General features: G+C 45.1%; 1 protein-coding gene across 4 annotated transcripts in view; it reads left to right on the forward strand.

Annotated features, from left to right (window-relative positions):
* The window catches only part of KIT (KIT proto-oncogene, receptor tyrosine kinase), an 83,647-nt gene that overhangs the window by 14,048 nt on the left and 47,000 nt on the right, over window positions 1-22,599 (forward strand). For all 4 annotated transcript variants that reach the window (XM_025435629.3, XM_025435631.3, XM_025435630.3 and 1 more), the window contains exon 2: window positions 21,994-22,263. In XM_025435629.3, coding sequence (XP_025291414.1) covers window positions 21,994-22,263 — 270 coding nt within the window. The remainder of the gene's footprint in view (window positions 1-21,993; window positions 22,264-22,599) is intronic.

The following is a 22,599-nucleotide window of genomic DNA, read 5'->3' on the forward strand; positions in this document are numbered from 1 at the left end:
TGCTGGCAAAGATTGGTATTTTTTCATTCTGCTGGTTGCTTTTATGCTGATACTTTTCTATAATATCCTTGTTTCACTCTTTGGTAGTAGTGGTGGGGTGCTATTTTCTATTGGTTTCCTACTGTGAGTAACATTTAAATTAGCTAGAAGCCTGTTCTTTCTTCTCCCTCCCCCACCCCCAGCTTGGCATTTGAAGTCATGGCCTTTCATCCTAGTTACTATCTATACAATCGGTTGATCATATACTACTTTTCAAATGCCCCTCCCTCCCTCCCCTAATTTTAATGATAGCTGTACTAAAATTGCTTTATCAGAATATATGATAATTACATGTTCTCCTCTCTTCTTTGTTACTGCTCTGTTCTCCTGGTAAATATCTATTTGATGCTGGCCCCTGGTCCTTATGTCCTGTCTTTCCTGGCTGTTTGTTTTTCTGAAGCTCATCCTCTCTGCTAGATGCTTCAGGAAGCACTCATGGGAAGTATTTCCTGAATTACATGTTCACAACAGCTTGTCGGTCACCTTTCTACTTCAAAGTCAGGTTGGCTGATGTAAAATCCTTGGCTCATGTTTTCTTTGCTCAAGTATCTTTAATATTTTATGGTACTGTCCTTTGCCATAAAGTGTTGTCCAAGTCTGCTGATACTCTGATTTTCTTTTCCTCACGTTTAACATGGTAGGTTTGCCTAAATACCCAAAGGAATGTGTTTTGCTTTTATTCTTTGAAGTCCAGTAGTATTTTACGGTGTCGGCCACTCTGTGTTGAGTTTTCTAGTCACATAATAATGCTACTTAAATGTGTAATTACTCAGGAAAGTTTTCTTGTAGCATAGCTTTAGCTGTTTGTCCTATACTTTTTTCTTTGGCTTCAGGAACTCCCATTATATGTGTGTTAGATCTTCTTTGCCTGTCTTCTATGATGATCACTTTCTCCCAAAACCTTTCAGTGTCTTCATTATTTATGTGAATTAAAAAATTTTGTTCCGGGGGATCCCTGGGTGGCTCAGCAGTTTGGCGCCTGCCTTTGGCCCAGGGCGCGATCCTGGAGACCCGGGATCGAATCCCACATCGGGCTCCCGGTGCATGGAGCCTGCTTCTCCCTCTGCCTGTGTCTCTGCCTCTCTCTCTCTCACTGTGTGCCTATCATAAATAAATAAAAAAAATTAAAAAAAAAATTTTGTTCCTCTCCATCTTCCAGTTCTTTTAAGGCACAATTCATTTTATGTGCTGTGTGTGTGTGTGTGTTTAAAAAAATTTACCCTTCATTTCTTTTACTTCTTTTCTTAGTTCTTTTCTTGGTTTCTTCACTATCTCCACTCTTCCATTCTCTCCAGTCAACTAATTTCTGGGTTTTAAAACTTCTTACGTGGTTCTTTATAGCTTCTTTGATTTCATTTCTTTTAGCTTATTTTGAAATACCGGGTTGTAGTTTACATCTGTTTTCCTTCTTTCTGGCATGATTTTATTGTCTGTACTGGGGATGTCATTCTGCTCCTTATTTTTTCTTTAAATAACTTTGGAATTCAGCTGTGGTTCCTTTCTGTTGCTCACTATGAGTTTTCCTGTGCTTTTAGTGGGGCCAGTATAGCTTTCCTAGTTTCACAATTCTGGAGTACCATTAATGTCGTTTTCACAGAGTGGTATGTGGACTCCAGTTTTCGAAAGTCTAAGATGTTACATTTTTGGTTCCCATTCCCACCTGCCCACCCAACCTTTGCCCCTGTTTTGCTCATCTTAGATTCATCCTCAGCAGTTTCTCCTCCATACGGGGGCTTTCTCCTCTCTTGTTTTTTTTTTTTTTTTCCTCTCTTGTTTTTTTATAAGAATCAATCCTCCCCCCACCCAGGACATTCCAGCACTGAGACATCCGTGGGTCACAATTCCCTCTGCACTTACCTAGTGAAATTAAAAACTGTAATGCCATCTGCCAGTTTGTAGGGGGTGTTCTCAGAATGGCTCTCTGAAATTTCTTGAAGCTGTTGGTTGGTTTTCCTCATCTTGTCATATATAGGATTGGTGGGAATACTCTATCACCTGGGTTTGTTGTAGATGTTGTTCTTGGGGTTTTGGTTCTGCTCTATTTGTCTTTTTTTTAGCGTTAAGGTAGGTGCAGGTAGGGGAGATCCAATAATTAGGCTACTACCACTGCTGCCACCTTGCCAGAATCTGCATAGACTTTTTTTTTCTTTTTTTTTTAAGATTTGGGGGTGGGGAAAGTGGGAGAAGCAGGTTCCTCGCTGAGTGGGGAGCCAGATGAGGGGCTCAATCCCAGGACCCTGGGCTCGTGCCCTGAGCCAAAGGCAGACACTTAACTGAGCCACCTAGGTGCCTCTACATAGACTTTTTAACATAAGATTCAGTAACTTTTTGGTCTACCAAATTGGGACCAAAGTAGAAAAGTCTTGAAACATCACTGGTAGCTGACTTTAAAAATATTTTTTCTTACAAAATAAGTTATTAAAAATGTGGTGTAGAGAGAAAAGTTAGTAGTTGTAGCTATCTGAAAACCAGAACTGAACACTTCATGGTCTACCTAGCATTAGCTTTCTAAGCTTATTTATGACAAAATGTAATGGTTGAATCATCAGAGTACCAGGAAACTCATATCTGAGCTATTGTTTCTGAGAAAAACATACAGAAAGTGACACACTTTTGCCATTGTTTGGTGTAATATTCCTTGAATTGTGAAAGAGAGAATGCTATTTTATGGTTTTAAAAGCATTAAACCACATAATATTTTTAATACCATCTAATAAAGATAAAATCATTACTTAATTAGGTGCATTTTTCACTTTCAGCTTTTTTTCTCCTGTGAAAAATTCACATATCTTTAATTATAGTCATTTGAAAAAATATGCTCCCAGGGCTTGATGTAATATTAATTTAGGTTTCCAAAAATACTAAATTTCTTTCCTCCAGCTTGAGTTTCTTTCAACTGGCCATTGATTTAAATTACCTACTAGAAGGTTACAATTTTAGAATTGGCCTCTTTATCCCTCCTGCTTTTAAGGATAGCCATCATTCTAAAGTCATATAAGGAAGTAGTAAAACTTTCTCAACGGACATATTGGAAACTTTTTTAAAAAAGTTCTGGAAAACATAGTAAGATCATTTTCAGACATTTCCTCTTATTTTCTACAAAGAGATGAGAAGAAATCATTTTGAAAACAGAGCTGGTCATTAAGAATTCTTTGCAGAAGGGTAGCCAGCTTAATGTGTTGTTCTAAGTGAATGTCACCCAAGAAAAATTAAGGGAAAAGTGAGCACTCATTAAGCAAATTGACCAGCAAGTGTTCTGATGAATGTCGCAACAAATTTGAATAAGCTAATTTTGTCCATTAGTGTGCTTTTAGGACCATTGTGATTGTTTTGGTCTAATTATTTTTTATTTTGTTTATTCAAATGTAGAATGCAGAGTTAACTATTGCAGCAATTTTCTGATTAGCAATTTAGAAAATTGGTGGATGGTATCTGACTCCTCACCAAGAAATGTCTGGTATTTGATAGGGCCATGTGCAAGAACACGTACGGTCTCGGGAGAAGCCTGTGCTGTTTGCTCTGTTTCTCACCCGCTGCAAATGGGAGCTCAGAGGCCCGCACTGGATTAGCAGGGGCTGTGGGCTTGGGCTCGGGGCCCTCAGATGGAGTGCACCAGATTGAGGTCTGATGTGCTGCAGAAGTTGTATTTGCCACCCAGTGTCACTATTTGGAGTCCTGTAGCTGTGACTGGTGAATTCTGCAACATTTCCCACTTCTAAAGCTTGGGGATTCGAGAAATCTGGTGCCCGAGTGGCTGCCAAAGCTTGTCAGGGGGACCCAGTGCGAGGCCGATTTCTAGGTGTAAAAGCCAGGCAGATTTGCTCACTCAAGAAAATCTGTTTTTGTAGGTTTGCTCTGACTTCCAAGATACAGATACTGGTAAAATTTTTCTTTTCTTTTCTTTTCGTTTCATTTTTTTTCCTTTTCCTTTCTTTCCTTCTCTGTCTCTCTGTCTCTCTCTCTTATTCGGCACTAATGCCATTCATGGGTTTCTTTTGGTAGCTGATGGTCTTGTGGGGTTGAGTAACTGCTTCTCCAAGTGTGGTCCTGGACCGCAGCAGGGGCATCACCTGGGACTTCTCAGAAGTGCAGACTCTTCCCTCCCCCGCACTCCCCCTCCCCCGCCCCAGACCCACTGAAATGGGAAGCTCCGGGAAGGGCCTCCCAGTCCATTTCAACAACTTTCCAGGTGATTCTGGTACAGGCTGAAGTTTGCAAACCAGGAGTCTATAGTTACTGGGCCTTGTCACGGCGTCAGGCAGTGATAATTGAAAAGCTAAAGCGCGTGTGGCCTTGTGAGTGCCAGACCAGGGTGCAATTCTCAGTTCTCTTTCTGTTGCACTAAAAAGATAGATATGAATTTCGGTTAGTGCAGACAGGAAAACAGACAATCGCAGTGCTGGCGGACGGTGCCTGAGTAGAGGCTGCAGGGGGCCTTCAGAACAGTGCATGTGCCAGAGCGAGAGGGGACAGGAAGGCCCCTCTAGAGGTGGTATTGTATTGTATTTTAATTTTTAAAGGTTTTATTTATTTATTTTAGAGTGAGCACATGTAAGTGGGGAGGGGCAGAGGGGGGAGGGAGAGAGAGAGGGAAAAAGAATCTGAAGCAGACTCCCCACTGAGTGTGGAGCCTCCCTGGGCTCAATCCTGGGATCCTGAGATCATGATCTGAGCCGACCCCCCAGGACCGAGGTCATGACCTGACCTGACCCATGACCTGACCGGCTGTGCCTTGAGGTGGTATTTTGAAAGGACAAATATGACCATGCCCCTCTCTGATTAAATCCAGGTAGATCCCACTGGAGGCCTCCAGGGTCTCCTTCAGATCTATGTTTTGCACACAACACCTGCCTTCGCTGTCCATGCTTTCTTCACCCCTTCCAGGTATCCTGCTCCTTGGAGCTGTGGCTTCTGCAGGAGCCTCCCCTCTGCCAGCTGCCAGGGAACCCTGTTGCCTCCCTGGTTGGTCTCTAGTGCACTTCAGATTGCAACTGGCTTGTTGCCTTTGCAATCCTTTCCGACCCCCCAGTGTGGGTCAGGTCAGTTCTCACTGTACAGTGCACTTCATCATACTCATCACATTGTAATTATACAATTATATAATGATTGGTTTATTCCTCATGTTCATCCCTGGAGCTCAATATAAATTCCAAGAGGGGGACAGAGCTTGCATATTCCCTGCTGCCCAAGGGCCCAGCAAGGAGCAAGCTTTTAGTAAACATTATCAGATGGATGAATGAAGGAATGAATGGGAGGGCACAGTCCTCTTTTTATCCCTGGGTCATAGGACTGGATAATGTATGCATTTGGAGAGAGGTGTCCCCTAATAAATTTTACTTATGGGATCGATTGTCAGCACCATCGAATCCTACCACTGGACTGGCGAGCCCCTTGCACAGTGGCAGCGGAGTCTCACAACCTGATTCTAATCTGGGGTCTGATTTTTGGGACATCCAAGAATAGAAGTTCTTGAGTATTACTATCCCAGGAATATGGGAAAGAAGGAGAGAGATCATATGATCTTGGAGACGTTCATAGTACATGTGCTAGAAGCCAGCAGCTCTAGTGGAGGAAGTGGCACCTGAGAAGTTCTCAGGGAAGCGACTATTGTCCCCACTCCCCTCAAGAGCCTCCAAGAAGGGGGCTGCCTGCTTTGCTAATAGAGTTTGATGCTGGGGCACTATGTGTCTTCCCACCCACTTCCAAGTCCATTTAATAGAACAGAGATGTCCTTCTTTGCCTTATTTTAGTCTGTTGGTCTTGACCTGGATAAAGTAAGACTTTTTATTTCTGTTCCAGAAGGAGAGAGCATGGCATTTGCTTCCCAGAGGCAGTAGCTTCAAGGTGGGGGCATCTGTTTCGTATAAGACACCAAGTAAGCTGTGCTGATATTTAATAGGATTGCCAAGAGCCTGCACGTGTGTAGTTTATAAAAATACATACATGGAGAACAGGGGCTCAATTTTTCTTTCTTTCTTTTTTTTTTTTTTTAAGATAGGGTTTTCAAGACCTAGAGGGTAAAGATGCTGACATGCTTATGGGAATCTTGCTATTAATAGAACTGATCCGTTGCCTATTTGTCAAGCATAGTTGGTTGTTATGCTGTGTATTTTTTTTAAATTTTTTTTTTACATCTGAGGCTTAACATACTCTTAGACCTATTGTAAATTCCTTTTAGATTAAGCGAATGTAATAAATGCAATGTGTTTTGCAACAAAAATCATAAACACAATTTCTCACTCAAACAGCTACATCAGAATAGCTGTAATCTGCTGAGCTGGCCAGGAGCGGGGATGGCACACATGGCTGTAATTTTATGTTTTGGTGCTTGTGTCCTTTGTTTATCAGATGCCATCTTCCCTCCTCAACTGTGGTTCATTCCCCATCCCTGCTGCCTCCCCCTGCTCTCAGGCCCATTCTGGTTCCAGCCTGGCTCTGGTGCTTTCTCTGGGTCTCCCTCGCCCTCCTTTGTTGCAGCCAAGTCATCTTAGCAAGTGATTTGTAACAGGACCATTTGCAACTGCCAGGTACATGCAGGATTTGGAGACGAGGTCAGAATCTTGAAATATTTTGCCCCCAGTGAGATACATGAGAACTGAGGCTTGGAAAAGGTCAAGGAGCTTCCCCGAAGTCTCCCAGAGCTTGGATTGGAAGCCATGCTTGTCTGCCTCCAAAACCAACACCCTTTTCTCATTCCATCCCTGTTGCACCTGCTCCCAGAGGCTCAGGGGAGCACCATCACCTCCAGCCTCTGAGCTGGCTTCAAGCCTTGAAAATAGTGCTGAATCAAGTCAAAGAAGTTGCAAGATGAGTCGCAAGAACTCCGGGATACCCTTCACCTAGACTCTCTAATGGTCAACATTTCGACACATTTCCTTTGTGTATATACATACTATATTTTTTCTGAACCATTTGAGAATAAGTTGCTAATATGCCTCCCTCCCTGAAGAGCCCTCTGAAGGCAACTCTCTCTCTGCTTTGTATTTTATGAGAGCATTGAGGGCCACCCAGAACGACTGACTGCCTTCTTCTGTCCTCAACCCAAGGGTGGTTCCCTCTTTCTTTTAGCATGGGACCATGACTCCAAGGAGGTACACCTCTGAGCTTTCTTGACTTTGCCCTCAACTAGACCCTAAAAGTCATGCACCTTCCCGGACACTGGCCCTCTCTAGCACCTGAAACCCAGAACCTGTTCTTGACAGGGCACTACAAGGGCAGATAGAGAGGGGCTTTTTGTATGTTTCTACCTATTTTATGGCAAGGGGGACAGGGGGGGATTCCGAATCCCTCAGCTTGTTATCCAGACCTGCAGCTAAACTGTGGTCTCCGCTAGTTCAAGGTCTGTTTGCAAAGACAGTTATCAATGCTGCTAACCCTTTTCTCTGGCCACTGGCTCAGATAAAATTCCCTTAAAAAAAAAAAAAAACTACTTTTGTTTTTACTTCCTTTGGTGTAAACCAGCCCTGTGGCTAGAAAACGACATTTTGAAAGTGGAAAAAGAAGGAAAACACGTTCTGTCCGGTTTGGGTATGGGATGGAGGGGAAGGTGCAATTTCCTTCATCCGACAGGTCCATTAAAAGCAGGATTTGGAATTTATTCATCAGTAAAACTTACTGATTTACCCATTATGGGGGAAATCAGCTTAAATATCCATTTGAGCCAAGCATAATTCCTAGCATTTTTTATAACTTAGACAATCAGGGAGGCCTTTCAGAAGCGTAGATCCACGTTTGAAGACAAGGTTTAAAAGATGCCGTAGGAAAACAGCCCAGATGTCAGGATGAATGGATGAAGATCAACGGGGTAGGTACTGGGATGGAATGTTAGTTACTCCGCCTTAAAAAGGAGATTTTGCTACATGCTACAATACCGAAGTACTTTGGAGACATGATGCCGATTTAAATAAGCAGGGCACCAAAGGACAACCATTTTATGGTTCCACTTATATGAGGTTTCTAGAATAGTCCATTCGTAGAGACACAGAGTAGAATGGTGGTTGCCAGGGCCTGCGGGGAGGTGGTGGTGGACTGGGGAGTTTCTGTTCCGCGGGTACAAAGTTTCAATGATAAAAAAGCTCCCGAGGTGGATAACAGTGTTGGTGGTACAACATTGTAAGTGTATTTAATGCCACTCAGCTGTATCATTAAAAATGGTAAAAATGGTAGATTTTAGGTTCGATCTAAAGCAAAATTTTCAATGCCCCACTGGGGTTATCTTTCTGCTTGTGAGCCAAACCCCCTACTCATTGGCATTTTATTTGACGTCATTAGAATTAGATGCTGTGGAATTAGAAGAGAGCTTATGGTTGGCAGGTATGTATTATGTCTTTGCATTTTCAGTGGCTGTGAGCTCAGCCTCATTCCCCCTCCTGAACCTGGGAGTTGCATTTTGAGGAGTTCTTGGCTCCTGCTGGGAGGAAATGGTATGGCCACACCTGCCCACACTGCTCCCAATTCCCAGGACGATGCTAAGGTGAAGGCAGTTGATGCCCAACAGGTCCTCCTGCAACTTCTTGCGAGGATCTGGGCCGTGCAGCCTGAAGGGTCGGCCTTGAGATGAGACACCCACATGTGGGGCGCCTCCTTAGAGCTTGGTGAGTTTTGGGGTAGAGCTGGCCACTGACTCGTCTGGTCGATGACATTCCCCATGCTCTTTTTGCCCTGTTCCTTTTCACGTCGTTCCTCAGTCCTTTAAGTTAAGGAAGTTCAAGTTGAAAGAAGTCAAGAGCTCCCCTGCCCCACCCCCACCCCAAACCCCACAGATGGCGAGGGTCTTGTGGTGGTTATTGTATTCAAACCCTTAATGCTTCTTATCTGGTTCCGATTTCAGTGAGTGCTTTCCAGAACTCAGAAACACGGAAGTCTGCGTATTTACAACAGGAGCTGTACTGGGCTATTGGGAAAACCCCCCTTGGAAATGAGAAAGTTCCTCTTTTCTGTTGCAGGGATGGATCCTAATATATCGTGCTTGTCAAATCCAGACCTTATCTGATTCCCCAAAGACCGACTTCATAATGGCTGAGAAAGGTTTCCTCTCCCTGTGTGTCTTTGAGATCAAAAGAGGAAGTCCTGCTTCCTCCGACACTGGCTTGTATTTTTCTTACAGTGAGTGAGTAGGAAATGCATTAAGTCGTCCTATGAAAGCCTCTGCTGCTGGCGAGAAGAAATTTTGCAAAATAATCAGCTGAGAAGGGCCTTTCTTCCAGGGTTGAATGATCTGTACCTTTCCACACTTCCTGTCTCCCTCCCCCTTTTGAAAGATTTTATTTATTCATTCATGAGAGACACACACACAGAGAGAGAGAGAGAGAGAGAGAGGCAGAGACACAGGCAGAGGGAGAAGCAGGCTCCTCGCAGGAAGCCCGATGTGGGACTCGATCCTGGGACCCTGGGATCACACCCTGAGCTGAAGGCAGGAGCTAAACCACTGAGCCACCCAGGTGCCCCCTTCCTGTTCCTTTTATAAGATGTGAGGGCCAGGGATCAGATTCCACGTCTAGGCCCTTATTCTGTTGTTCACACAGTAGTTTTAAAACAAAGTAAGTGATGAGTTACATTATTTATGTCACAAGAGAATCACTGCTCTTCATTCTTGCTGCAGTGAATTGAGTACCTGGTCTGTCCAGCCACTGTTCGGGATCTTGACCCTTGCGTGGCCTACGTATTTGATAACAGACCCTAGAATCCTAGAGCTTCTGATGACCTCTTCATAATTTTTTAGAAGAGGACACGGAGGCCTAGAGAAACCTCAGTGACTTGCCCAAGATTTAGAATCCAGAGCTGCATTTCTCCACCATGACTTTTTTTTTCCTTCACACCCTTCCTTCCCTGAACTGCTTAAGAGCAAAAACAGGCTGTTATACATTTTATCTAAAGCCTACAAATATTGCATATCGTAGCAGAGACCAAACAATTAATAATTTTGCTAGTCTCCTTCAACCTGAGCAAAGCTTTCATAGATGTTGTATCTTGAAAAGGCATTTACCGGAAGTTTGAACCTTGGCTCCTAGGTCCTCTTAGTGTAAGTGTCCTAAGAGGCAAGCAGAATGTTTAACATCTCCTTGATCTTGGGGGGGTCCTTTTCAAACATCAGAGTCAGCTCAAGGGGTGGGTGTGGGGGTGGGGGTCTTCTCTTGCCATCAGATGGCATGCTTGTGAATCAGGACCTAGTGACAGGGAGGGATCCAGGCTCTGGCTACAGTGAAGCTCCCCGCTGTGCGGTGTTGGGGGGACCTGAGTGGCAGGTACTTAAAGGCAGAGGACCGGGCGTGCAGACTTTGACCAGGGATCCCGGTAACGGCCGGAAAAGCAGCGAATGCAAATAGTGCAACGGGAAAGGTGTGCTCCACGCAGGTGATTGAGCAGGCCTGGGGTTCTCCAGGCACGCACCCTACCGGTTCCGCGGTTAAGGCAGAAAGGAGAGGAGCCGGCCCGGCCCCCGAGAGGAAACCGCTCTCAGTTGCAGAGGCAGGAAGGGTCCAAACCACAGGTGAATCCACCCCCCGGCTGAAAATACCACAGAAAAGCAAGTGGGTGAGAAGGTAAGATGGGTGATGCGGCCTGGCCCTGCCCCCCCGGAGAAGAACACCCACCCCTGGTGATGGGGGACATCCCTTTCTTAGCACCGGGGGGCCTGGTGAACCACTGTTTCCTTGGACGTCCGTGAGAATGCAGGACCCACGTGTGGTACCCCTGGCCCCTTTGGGCCACAGGTATTTTTCTGAAATGAGTAGGCCCGGAGCAAAAGGGACCTGAAATTGGTGTTTTCACCTTGGCTTTGGTGCCTTTAAACCCCAAGTGGGCTCATGCCCCTTATAGCCACATGCCTCAGCCCCCAGGGTCAGGCAAGAACAGCGCACCAGCCTGTGGCCGGGATACTTTCTGGCCTTCTCTGCTGGTCGGTCCTCTCTGCCTGCCTTTCAATCCTCTTTGCTCTTTGTGATCCTCCCCCCACCCCTGAGGATGCTCATCACCCCCCACCCCCCACTGGGAGCCCTTGGCTCCCCTGCTCTCCAGCTCCGAGAGTCCTCCCTCTGCTCCTCCCCCTGCCCCTGGCTGGCCCTGACGTTGCCCTCCCCCAGTAGCCCGAGCCAGTCAAGGCTCCTTCTCCCACCTGGCAGGACTGTGGCACCGTGGGAGATCCTGGTGCTATGGGCATGGGGCGATGTCAGGGGTGAATGTGGGGTGAACGACTAGGGTTGTCAGGAGGGATGCAGGACACGCCATGGCCTGTCCTTCCTCATGTCGGTCAGGGACCAGTCCTGTGCGCGGGGGGTGGCGGGCCTGGTTCTCTGTTCACTTCTGCTCCCTGTCTCTACCCAACTCCAGTCACCTTGCACCTGTCATTCCGTTTTGGGCCATCTCTTTGTACTCTCCACGCCCACCCTCGATGATCTTATGAACACGGCTGGTTACCACCCCTCGCCCCCCTGCATTGCCTACAGTGTGCTGCGGAGGACGTTGGTGGCCCTGACACCGGCCACCACCCCTGGCTTGATCTCCAGGACATTTCAGTGCCTCCCACTGGTCCACATATGCATCTAAACCTGTTCTTCCTCTTCTCTTCTGTTGGCACCCCGTCTCCCCATCACCTAAGCCAAAAACAGGTGTCCTCTCTTCTTCCTCTCACTCCTTCACTGCCCAGATCCAGCCCAGACCCTTACCCATCAGTCCTAACCCTCACTGTTCCCTGAGGGGTTCCCCCCAAGCGCACATCAGGGTGGGCTCACCCCCTTAACTGTGACACAGGGGGCCCTGAGATGATGGTGCCCCCCAGGACCCGTGGCCTCACACCCTGATGCTGCAGCGATTCTGAACGATCCTGTGATACTAGGCACACACCTTACTAGGTCTGGGATAGTTGCTCTTGCGGTTCCCACACCTAATAGACCTCTCTCCTCCTCCACCCCTGGGCTTCACCACGTCACACACATTCTTTAATTTGAGCTTTGGGAATCCTTTTCTGACCCTCCCGCGGCCCCAGTTTCCCCTTTTGGCTGTGCTGGCTTGCTTCTACGGTGATTATCTCTGAGTCCATCTTCCCCACTGGGCCCCAAGCCCCTGCTCTGTATTCCTGGTTCCCAGCCTCTCCCAGGACCACTGGTAGGAGCTCAGTTACCGGTTCATCAATGAGGACAGTTTGAGAAGTGCCTGCGTTGTTACTGATCCGTCTCTCTGCCAGTAATGACTAATGCTCCAGCTTTTATTTCCCTGTCCTTCGGTTCCCTTCTGTCAATTAGTTCATCATCATTAGGCCAACGCTGGAATACACTTAAGGAGCTGCCTTTTTTTTTTTTTTTAAACTGTGTTTCAGTGAAGTCTTTCTTATTTTGGGATTTTAAACTGACTTCCAAATGGCTGATCATTGTACAAGGCTTGAAAACTGTGAACCGTCTCCAATACTGAAACACGTCTTGTATGATTTTGTAGTACCGAGCCCTGGCCCGCAAATAGAAAAGTTATTTTGTTTTTAAGGACTAAGTACAAATTTGCACCGTGCCAAGGAATTGGTTTTTGAGTCCACGGACACAGGACTAGGGCAGTGAAAGACTTAAGACAGTGAGGAGATCGTGTCAATTATTAGTATTTACCTCCTGTCTGACCCGAGTAGATTTTCACAATGAGCTCTTTCTGGGTAAGTGCTTTAATCTCTGTATTACAAGGTTAGAGATACATCTGAACTCCCCCTTACCCAGAAAATCCTTTGGAAACAGCAGAGTTGTGAATCTGGAATCCTGCTATGCAGTAGGGGACTGTTTAAACTTGTCCATGGAGGTGCTGTTAAAAGTTAGGGATTGGGGTGGTGTGTTTGGGAGGATGTGGCTGGAAGGTAGTTAAGTTTCTCGGAAAGCTCATGTTTTTCCACCAGAATTTTTCTTTTACTTTCCATATTATGATAGATAGTATAAAAGCGTTTAAAAAATGATTTGTCCCTGCAAGAAATGGACCTCCCAGAAGACGGGGTGAAAGCACCCGAGATCCCGAGAAGCACTCCTCTGTAGGATGGTGTTCCAAATTACCTTCCCCTGTCCTGCACCTCCCCAGTTAATATATGTAGTAACTCTGTCACCATGCATTTATTGTCCCCTTCCATATTTCTGGTGCTCTGTGAGGCTTTGGGGATGGAGAGAGAGACACAGACTTTGCTTTGGATTCTGAGAGCTTACCGTTTGAGGGTGAGGTAGGAGCAGGAGGGGGGGTGCTTGTAGGGAGGAGCTTTTCCTGACTACCACACACCTCTGCACTCAGAGAGCTTTGCCTTTGCCTTTCCCCTCCTTGATTACACATAAACATGGACACATGCAAATGGACCAAGTCTTACTGGCCCAGCTCTCAGGGCCCCCATCCCTCTGGACATTTTCATGGTGCTCTAGGCGAAGAGTAGCCGCTCCTTTTGAGTCCTGGAATGTCTTTCCATATTTTTATTTCATTTATATTGCATTGGTCTCTGAGCTCCTCCATCAGCATCTGGTTCACTACCGATTTAATGATTATGCAACAGATGCATGGTGAAGCCAAAGATTTCAGTGCTTATGGTAGCATGAACTCACCACAGTAGAGTGGGGGCCATTCTGGGATCCTCCGTTGCATGGCTTCCTTCACTCTGTAAGGGTGATCCAGAGTGGATTTACAGTGCCACCCCCCACCCCCTCTCTGGGCAAGAGCTTTTTTTTTTTTTTTTTTCAGATTTGTTTGGTTTTCACTGAGCTCATACTCTCTCTCTTCCCACCCCAGCTTTATTCTATTTCCAGTATCATCTACTTGTTTTTAAAGCCTCATGGGTGTTGTGGGCAATTACTAGGATCCTTCCATCTTGGTTTTTATCCAGTTTATTCCTGTGGGGATCTAAAAGTATGTCAGAAACAGTAGGATATACAAATCATGAGCTTTTTTTTTTTTTTTTTTTTTCTTTTCCTGAATCACAAATTGTGGTTAAATAGTGCATCAGAAAGGATGAATTCCTACCATTTACTTCGACGTGGATGGAACTGGAGGGTATTATGCTGAGTGAAGTAAGTCAGTCGGAGAAGGACAAACATATGATTTCACTCATACGTGGAATATAAGAAATAGTGAAAAGGACTATAAGGGAAAGTGAGCGGGGGAAAAAATTAGAGAGGGAGACAGACCATGAGAGACTTTGAACTCTGGGAAACAAACAAAAGGTTGGGGAAGGGGAGGTGGGTGGAGGGATGGGGTAACTGAGTGACGGACACTGAGGAGGGCACTTGATGGGATGAGCACTGGGCATTATATATTGGCAAACTGAATTTAAATAGAATATTTAAATAAATAGTACATGAACTAAAGAGTAGTTGGACTACAATGGAGCTTGGAGCTTTGTCTTTGCTATAGGTCCTTTTCTACTTCCTCAAAACCAGAATAGGCCTCTCTACATGGGTTTTCCTCCCTGCCGTTATTTTACCTGGTTCCTTATATTTGTGTCCAAAGGAGAAAAGGTTTTGAAATGACTTCCTTACTTTTAACTCCGGCTATAAATCCAGTCTTTGCAGCTTAGACATTTGTGAAGTGCACAGACCCCTTAGGGCGGGGGGGATCTTTGGGACAAGATTTGCAATAATAATGGGTGGTCCAGCCACCACGGAGCTGACCAGGGAGCGCCTTGCACTCAAGCAGGTGGCTCTTACACTGGTCATCGAGAACATTCTATAGGACCAGCGCAGCCTGGACTCTCAATTAGTCTTTTAATCGACAGATGGCAAAGATGACAGGTGTATCTTGAATAGTTTATTTTCCCTTAAGAAAGATGGACAGCTGTGTTCATTTTGATGGAGAAGCAGAACCTTTTCTTTGAGTTTTGGTTGACTTTGAGTTTGGGATGAGGGGCGGGAGTTCTGACCACACACCACACCCAGAATGCAAGCCAGTTCTGCAGTTTCTAACTTCAGTTTCCTTTAGTATAGTGCTTATGAAATAGCACTTGGGATAAAGAGCCCCCCTCCCCTTGGGGGTAACCCCCCCCCCCAGGCTTCTCATGTTTCAATCCCATTTAATTGGACACTCCATTTAGTTGAGTCACCCTTTGAGGGTTTCTTTGTTACCAGAGAATCAACAGCTCTTTTTCAGCGTGCACACACACACACACACACACACTCTTATTTCATCAATTTTTATAACATGCACTTAATCTGTATATATAATACGCCACAAGTCTAGCTTCTGTAGACAGTTTGAGAATAAGACCACGTGACTCTGATGGTGCAAGCAGGAGAGCAGAGGTGCCAGAGAGAAGAACCTCACAGTCTTGAGCACTCAAAGTCCCCCGGTTTAAAACTTAGAGCTTATTCAGCCCAGAAAGTTGAAAGCACTTTTATGAATGCCTGCTTTGTGTCAGGTAGCGGAGAGATGGGAACCAAGATGGTATGCTTGCCCGCAAGCACAACTGTGTGGGACAAATACAAATAATGACAACAATTAATTTTTTTAGATGGTGTGATTTAAAACAAAGGCAGGGGGCTCACTGAGGCCAATACCAGAGGTCAGAGGAGTCAGCTAAGAAAGAGCCAGGAGAGCAGAGCAGCTTTGAGGCTCACCAGCCAGGGCTTTGAAGAATTGTTTTTTGTTTAATGTTAGGGTTTTTAAATTTATTTTAAATTTTTAAATTTTTTCTTAAAGATTTTATTTATTTATTCATGAGAGACACAGAGAGACAGAGACACAGGCAGAGGGAGAAGCAGGCTCCTCGCAGGGAACCCAATGTGGAACTCGATCCCAGACCCTGGGATCACGATCTGAGCCAAAGACAGACGCTCAACCACTGAGTCACCCAGGTGCCCCTAGGGTTTTTTTTTTATTGTGGTAAAATACACACAATACAAAATGTACCATTTCTGAATGTCCAGTTCAGTGCCATTAGGTGTATTCACAATGTTGTGTATGGAAATTCTGTACCCATTAGCCCCATTAACTTTCCATTCCTCCCTCCCCCTGACTCTTGGTGTCTACATTCTACTTTCTGTTTCTACAGATTTGTGTACTCGAGGTGCCTCATGTAAGTAGAATCATACGACATTTGTCCTTTTGTTTCTGGCTAATTTCACGCTGCAGGATGTTTTTGAAGTTCGCGGATGTGGTAGTCTGTGTCAGAATTTCCTTCCTTTTCATGGCCAAATAATATTCCATTGCACGATCTTGCCACTTGTCCATCCATTGACCTGCGGATGGGCACTTGGGTTGTTTCCACCTTTTGGCTATCGTAGATAATGCTGCTGTGTACATGGGTGTGCCAATATCTGTTTGCATCCCTACTTTCTCGGTTCTCTTGGATATGGTTGGATTTTACATGAGCGAAAGGGGTTATAGAGGGTATGTTGGCATTTATCGTGATATTGTTAAACTCTTGCAACCTTATTGACTGTTCATAAATGCTCCTGTTCTCCCTTATTGTTCTTTGAGAGCACGGACTGCCTTCTAGGTTCAGCCCTTAGCCAGGTACCTGGGATAAATATATCAATATTTGATTAGTTCCTGGAATTCTTAGTCCAGAACCATCATATGCTCTAGTAGTTGGCCCCCAGAATGGTAGGTTTTGCCATCTATCTTGTTTTCTTTTTTTTCTGGCTCATTAATTAACATGTGTTCAGGGAATAGAAAACGACTCTTAAATTAGCCTTAGCCAAACATAATTAGAGAAGTACATTTTCTAATGCAGAGACTCCTAATGTAGATAAAACCCAATTCAACAAACATTTGTTGAGAACTTGCTATGTACCAGACACCTTTTTAAAATGTGTAATTTCAGGGCAATTTCTAAGCTCAGTTGGAATACCTTATTGGTATTGAATTTTAAATATAATAAGGGTAGGTACATACTTTTTAACATGAATCTCTAGTCTTTATTGTAAGAGCTTCATAACAACATTCAAGATAGTTTGGGAAAAAGAGAATAAATAATACCTAGAGTCCCATTCTAATATAAGCTCTATTTTCATTTTATAGGATGAGTTTGAGGGTTGAACTTATAAGTAATTTACTTTGAAAATAAAACCCTTAATCTTTTGGTGCCAATTATCTTAAAATTTATTCTCTAAAGCTCTAGAGGTAAAGCAGAAACCAATGACCTCAAGTTCGGAGGACTCTTTTTTAGAAGCATCCATAGCAGGTTAATGGATGCATAGAACCCCACTCCCTTTTCTTAGTGGAACACCAGAAATGACATCTGTCCTCTTTTGGGGATAGGTCAGTGGACTGTTGACACCCATTACAGGGGCTAGGTATTTAGGAATCTGTCCTTCCTCCGATCTTTTCTATGTTCAGGGATTGAAGGGTATGTTTTTATGGCTTTTCCAGGGGGAAAATACAATTTAGGATCCTTGGAGTAGGTGGAGGAGGTAGGACTTAGATTTAGAACACGGTGAGCATCAGAACAAACATGGGTGATGGGGCTGGACATGTTGGATGGAGTTAGTGAGGGCAGGTGATCGTGGTTAGGGACCAATGCCTATGAAAAACAGGGCTTTCCACATGGCAAGAAGGTGAATTGGTGGAGTAGATGTGTTCTGGGGTTGGGAATGGGGGCGGGAAGATGGGCCCATGAAGGGATGGAATTGTTTATAGGCTCCTTAGCCCGCCAGCCTAAGACTCTGTCTTACTGGAGAGGGAGGTAAAAGTCCAGAGGAAGCAGCTAGAAACTAAGTCCCATGCAGGTGCTTTGTGAGCTATCCATGAGGTCAGTGTTAGCTGCTGCTGCCTCTGACAGAGATTTTTGAAGCTGGGACTGGTGTTGTTGAAGGACAGTGTTTTTTTTTTTTTTTTTTTTTTGGCCTGATGGATCTCAGGGCTATGAGGTTTGATGAGTTGGGAGTTTGATGAGCTGGAAGCACAGAAATCTCCTAGGAGAAGATGTCATCTGTCTGGGTGGTAGTAGGTGGCTAGTCTGGGGTAGGGCAGCAGGAGAGGAAAGGCAGGCAAGGATGAGAGGCAGAGGCTCCAAAGGAGAAATGGCTGGGATTTGCTGCCAAGGAGGCAGAAGTCAGGCAGGAACCCATTTGGGAAATGATGGAACCGTTTACATTCATGGGAAGTGAGTGAGTCAGGACTGACTGGAGGGGTGATAAGAGGTTCTGTTTTTAGAAAAATTGTGTCTGACATTTATTATGTATTTTCTACGTAATAGAAAGAGTTCTGAGTGCTTTGTATGACAGCCTTATGAAATAGGTTCTGTTGCTGTCCCTACTTTGCAAATGAGGAAACCGAGACAGAATTGATTAGTAACTCGCCTCAGGATCACACACTTAACTCCTTGGCAGAGCCAGGATGCAAATCTAGAGTCTTAACTCCAGAGCCAAGCTCTTACTGAGTATGCTCGACCATCTCAGCGTGATAGCCAACATCTTCAATGTGCCCTGTCCTGTCTTAAGCTCTTTGTATGGATTTGTCACATTTGATTCCCATAAGGACTCTATGAGATGAGGGTATTTTTTATCATTTTCCAGATCTGGAAACTTGGTCACAGAGAAGTAGAGTGGCCTGCCTTTGAGGTCACGCAGCGAGGCTTAGCTTCCATTGGTTACGGTACTTCTCCAGAAGTTGGCGATGGTTATTCAGCTGGATTGCCATACTACCTATGGCCCTTAAGATCCCCTCCCGAGAAAGCTAAATTGGTTGAAGTGTATTGCAGTATAAATTCTTTAAGGATTTTTGGATTAAATTTTCTGTCAACGTCACTGCTATTCCCTTGCAACAACCCCCTTTTTAAAAGGGGATAAATAATTGACATAATAGCGTCTCCATTTATTGCTATGCCCATTTTCATTATTTAACACTGCATATGACTTTGAAAACAATCCCAAGCACTTCGTTTCCTATTCTGGCCCCCTGCATTTAGATGCTGAGCCCAGCAAGGGACAGATGATCTTGCCTATAGCCCTTCATGTGTTATTGGTGCTTAATAATGTTTGATGATTGTAATCGACCTTGTTGTTACCTTCTGCGAATCGAGGTTTGCTGAGTATCTTCAATCTGGGGTGTACTTGGCATGACCTCACGGAGCTGCAATTGAAGCCATGGTTGAAAGGTGCCCAGATGAAATATTGGGTAACAAATTGGAATTGAGACCAGTCATCATCTATATGCACCTGCAGGGGATGGTTTCACTGTTGCTCTAGAGCATCCTTGGTCTGTCCCTCTCCTCTTCTGTCCTCGCGTGTCAACAAGTCTCGTCTGGGTCTTTCTTTCTTTCTTTCTTTCTTTCTTTCTTTCTTTCTTTCTTTCTTTCTTTCTTCTTTCTCTCTTCTTTCTTTTTTTAGATTTTTATTTTATTTATCCATGAGGGACACACAGAGAGAGGCAGAGACACAGGCAGAGGGAGAAGCAGGCTCCATGCAGGGAGCCCGATGTGGGACTCGATCCCGGGTCTCCAGGATCACGCCCTGGGCCAAAGGCAGACGCTCGACCACTGAGCCACCCAGGCGCCCCTCTTCTGGAACTTTTCACCTCATTTGACTATATGTCTGTTTCTGTGCCTTCCTGTGCTGTAGCTTCTCACAGAGAGGTCTACACGTAGAGCCTCTGACCTTGGGAGCACACGGAAATTCCCACTCACCTGAAATTGTACTCTTGCATTTCCTGCAGTTTCTTTCTCACCAAATAGATTTGGTTTGTTCCCTTGGTCACTTTTGTTCATCCTCTTGATCTCGCTCAGCATCTGCCCTAGTCCCCACCACCTTCTCTTTGAAACCTTCTGATGTGTTGCCTTCCCCTCCCACCCTCTTCCTTTCTGGTGGTGGTTTTGTTGTTGTAGCTTGTTCATTTTTGTTTGACTTTTAAATCTCAAATCTATACCCTCTTAGCTGGAAGAGCTCTTCAAGATTGGTATTTTGTGTGTGCCTCTTTTTTCCACAAGCCCTCACCCTTGACTATCTGATCCTGCCTTTTTTTTTTTTTAAAGATTTATTTATTTGTTTGTTCCTGAGAGACACACACAGAGAGGCAAGACATAGGCAGAGGGAGAAGCAGGCTCTCTGCGGGGGAGCCTGATGCGGGACTAGATCCCAGGACCCCAAGATCATGACCTGAGCCAAAGGAGATGCTCAAACCCTGAGCCACCCAGGCGTCCCCTGATCCTGTCTTTTAACTTCACACGTTATTTGCTCTTTCTCCACCATCTGAAATGCAGGTCATAAGGTGAGAAGTCCCATCCACTGGCCCGGGAGCCCCTGAGAGCAGGGCTCTTGGCCCTCCTGGCCCCACACGTTTCTGATCAGGTCTCCCCACCCCCAGTCATGCCAGACTTGGGGAGAGCTTCCTGGCGCGGCTTACCTGCTGCCTTTGCCTCCCACCTGCTCCTTTCTCCACCTGGATTGGAGGATTTTTACTCCAACATCAGAACTCAGGTCGCTTCTTGTCTCCGACCTTGTATGTGTGCGGAGGGGATAGATATGCCATTTTGCCTATGACCCTGCAAAAGTGATTGAAAGCTCCTTCCCCCTCCACCCCCTCAGGGGGGAGTGCTGTTACCCTGTTGCTCTAGCTTACCTCACCCGGGGACCCTTTCTTCCCACTCACTCACCCAGGTCGAATGTGAGTCAGTCTTTGTAGTTTTAATTACACTAGAACCATTAATGTGTTTTTCCTCTGATGGTATAATAATGCTCCTTTAGTCTCAGACCCTTACTGTAGGTCTTATTCCTTCTGCCAACCTCTGAGGACTGGAGCTCTTCACTGAGTTCCTTGAATCTGGAAGATCTTGGTATCTTACTGTGCATGTCACTTTTCTGCTGGAAAATATCGAGTGTCTCTGCATGGTCTGTGTGGTCTCTATGGTATACATCTATGGCCCGTGTCTGTCTTCTCTTTCACCATTTCTGATATGGTCAAGGTCCAGCCCACCTCTTCCTTCTTCAGCTTGAAGCCAGAACAGCTGCGTTTCACTTATTCTGACATGTGAGTAGTGTATTCTTTAAACTTTGGTTTGCGTGTAAGAACCAGGTGTTGCACTTATGTGTACGTTTCCCCAACACCCAGCTCGAAGCTTTTGCAGACCATGAATAAGGAACAGGTACATTTGCATTCATGCAACAGATAGGTGGATGAATGAATGAATGAATGAATGAATGAATGAACTGCCGTGAATTTTCTAAGCTTCAAGTTTCATACTCCGAGTCTAAAGTTTGCATCTTTATATTAAGAAGCCTATCTAGGCATTAGTTTGATTAGGCTGCAGCCCAACATATGTCATGAGATATGTCATGGTCTGATTTTTTTTTTAAGATTTATTTATTTATTCATGAGAGATACACAGAGAGAGAGGCAGAGACACAGGCAGAGGGAGAAGCAGGCCCCATGCAGTGGCCTGACGTGGGACTCGATCCTGGGTGTCCGGGATCACGTCCTGGGCTGAAGGTGTGAGCCACCCGGGCTGCCCTCATGGTCTGATCTTTAAAATGGGATTTTCACGTGCTGCCTTATTATTTGAGACTTTTAAATAGTTCTCCTTTTGGGGAACATCACCGTATAAGGAGAATTTCACACAAATAACTGAATTCACAGCCAACCCATGTCATGGTCATGTACGTTTTGCCAGAAGAGTAACAGGCCAGTAGGTTTTTTGTTTGTTTTTAATAGTGTGGGGTTTTGTTTTTGTTGTTTCTAAGCAGGGTGTCAGCATGTCAGTACCATTTCGATGGCCCATATTCAGAGTGGAAACTTGACCCAGCTGTGTGTTTGACCCAGAGAAGGGCCATGCGTGGCATCCCGTGAGGATGGCTTGCATACCAAGTGTGACCCTCAGGATTAATGGAGAGTTGCAGAAAATAATTTTCTCGATGAACTTAAGAAACTTTAAACAGAACTCTTTCTAACTATAAATAGTGGGGCAGCTTTGTCCTATTTTTATTGTAGAGCGCACAGAAGATGGAAATCAATATTGGAAGAGTTGCTTTATTTCGCCAAGGAAAAGATCATACTCAACACGATTCTTATTTTTCTTGGCAGGCTCTTCTCAACCATCTGTGAGTCCAGGGGAACCGTCTCTCCCATCCATCCATCCAGCAAAATCAGAGTTAATAGTCAGTGTCGGCGACGAGCTTAGGCTGTCCTGCACCGACCCAGGATTTGTCAAGTGGACTTTTGAGACCCTGGGTCAACTGAATGAGAACACACACAACGAATGGATCACAGAGAAGGCAGAGGCTGGCCACACGGGCAATTACACGTGCACCAACAGAGATGGCTTGAGCAGGTCCATTTATGTGTTTGTCAGAGGTAAATGTGTGGCTTTCTTTCATGCTATGCTTTAGAGAACTTAATATCCTGTTCTTAATTATGGATGACATAGAGATGGCTGAGCCATAGAGAAAATATGGCTAGGTCTAGAAAGCCTAAAACAAATTTTTCTTTGTTGGTCCCCCCCCCCCCCCACCATCTCTTGATACATCGTGGCTGTGGGTATGACTTCAGCCGAAGGTCTGTGAGCCTGCGCTGCTCTTCCTAATGAGATTACAATATGGTTAGCCCATTTGTCCTGGCACTCTGAGTAAACCCTGAGAATAAATTAGGCCCTTTGGGAAAGCTGCATTTTAATGCCTTGAGATCCTAGAT

The sequence above is a fragment of the Canis lupus genome, chromosome 13, assembly GCF_003254725.2.
Source record: "Canis lupus dingo isolate Sandy chromosome 13, ASM325472v2, whole genome shotgun sequence".
NCBI lineage: Eukaryota > Metazoa > Chordata > Mammalia > Carnivora > Canidae > Canis > Canis lupus.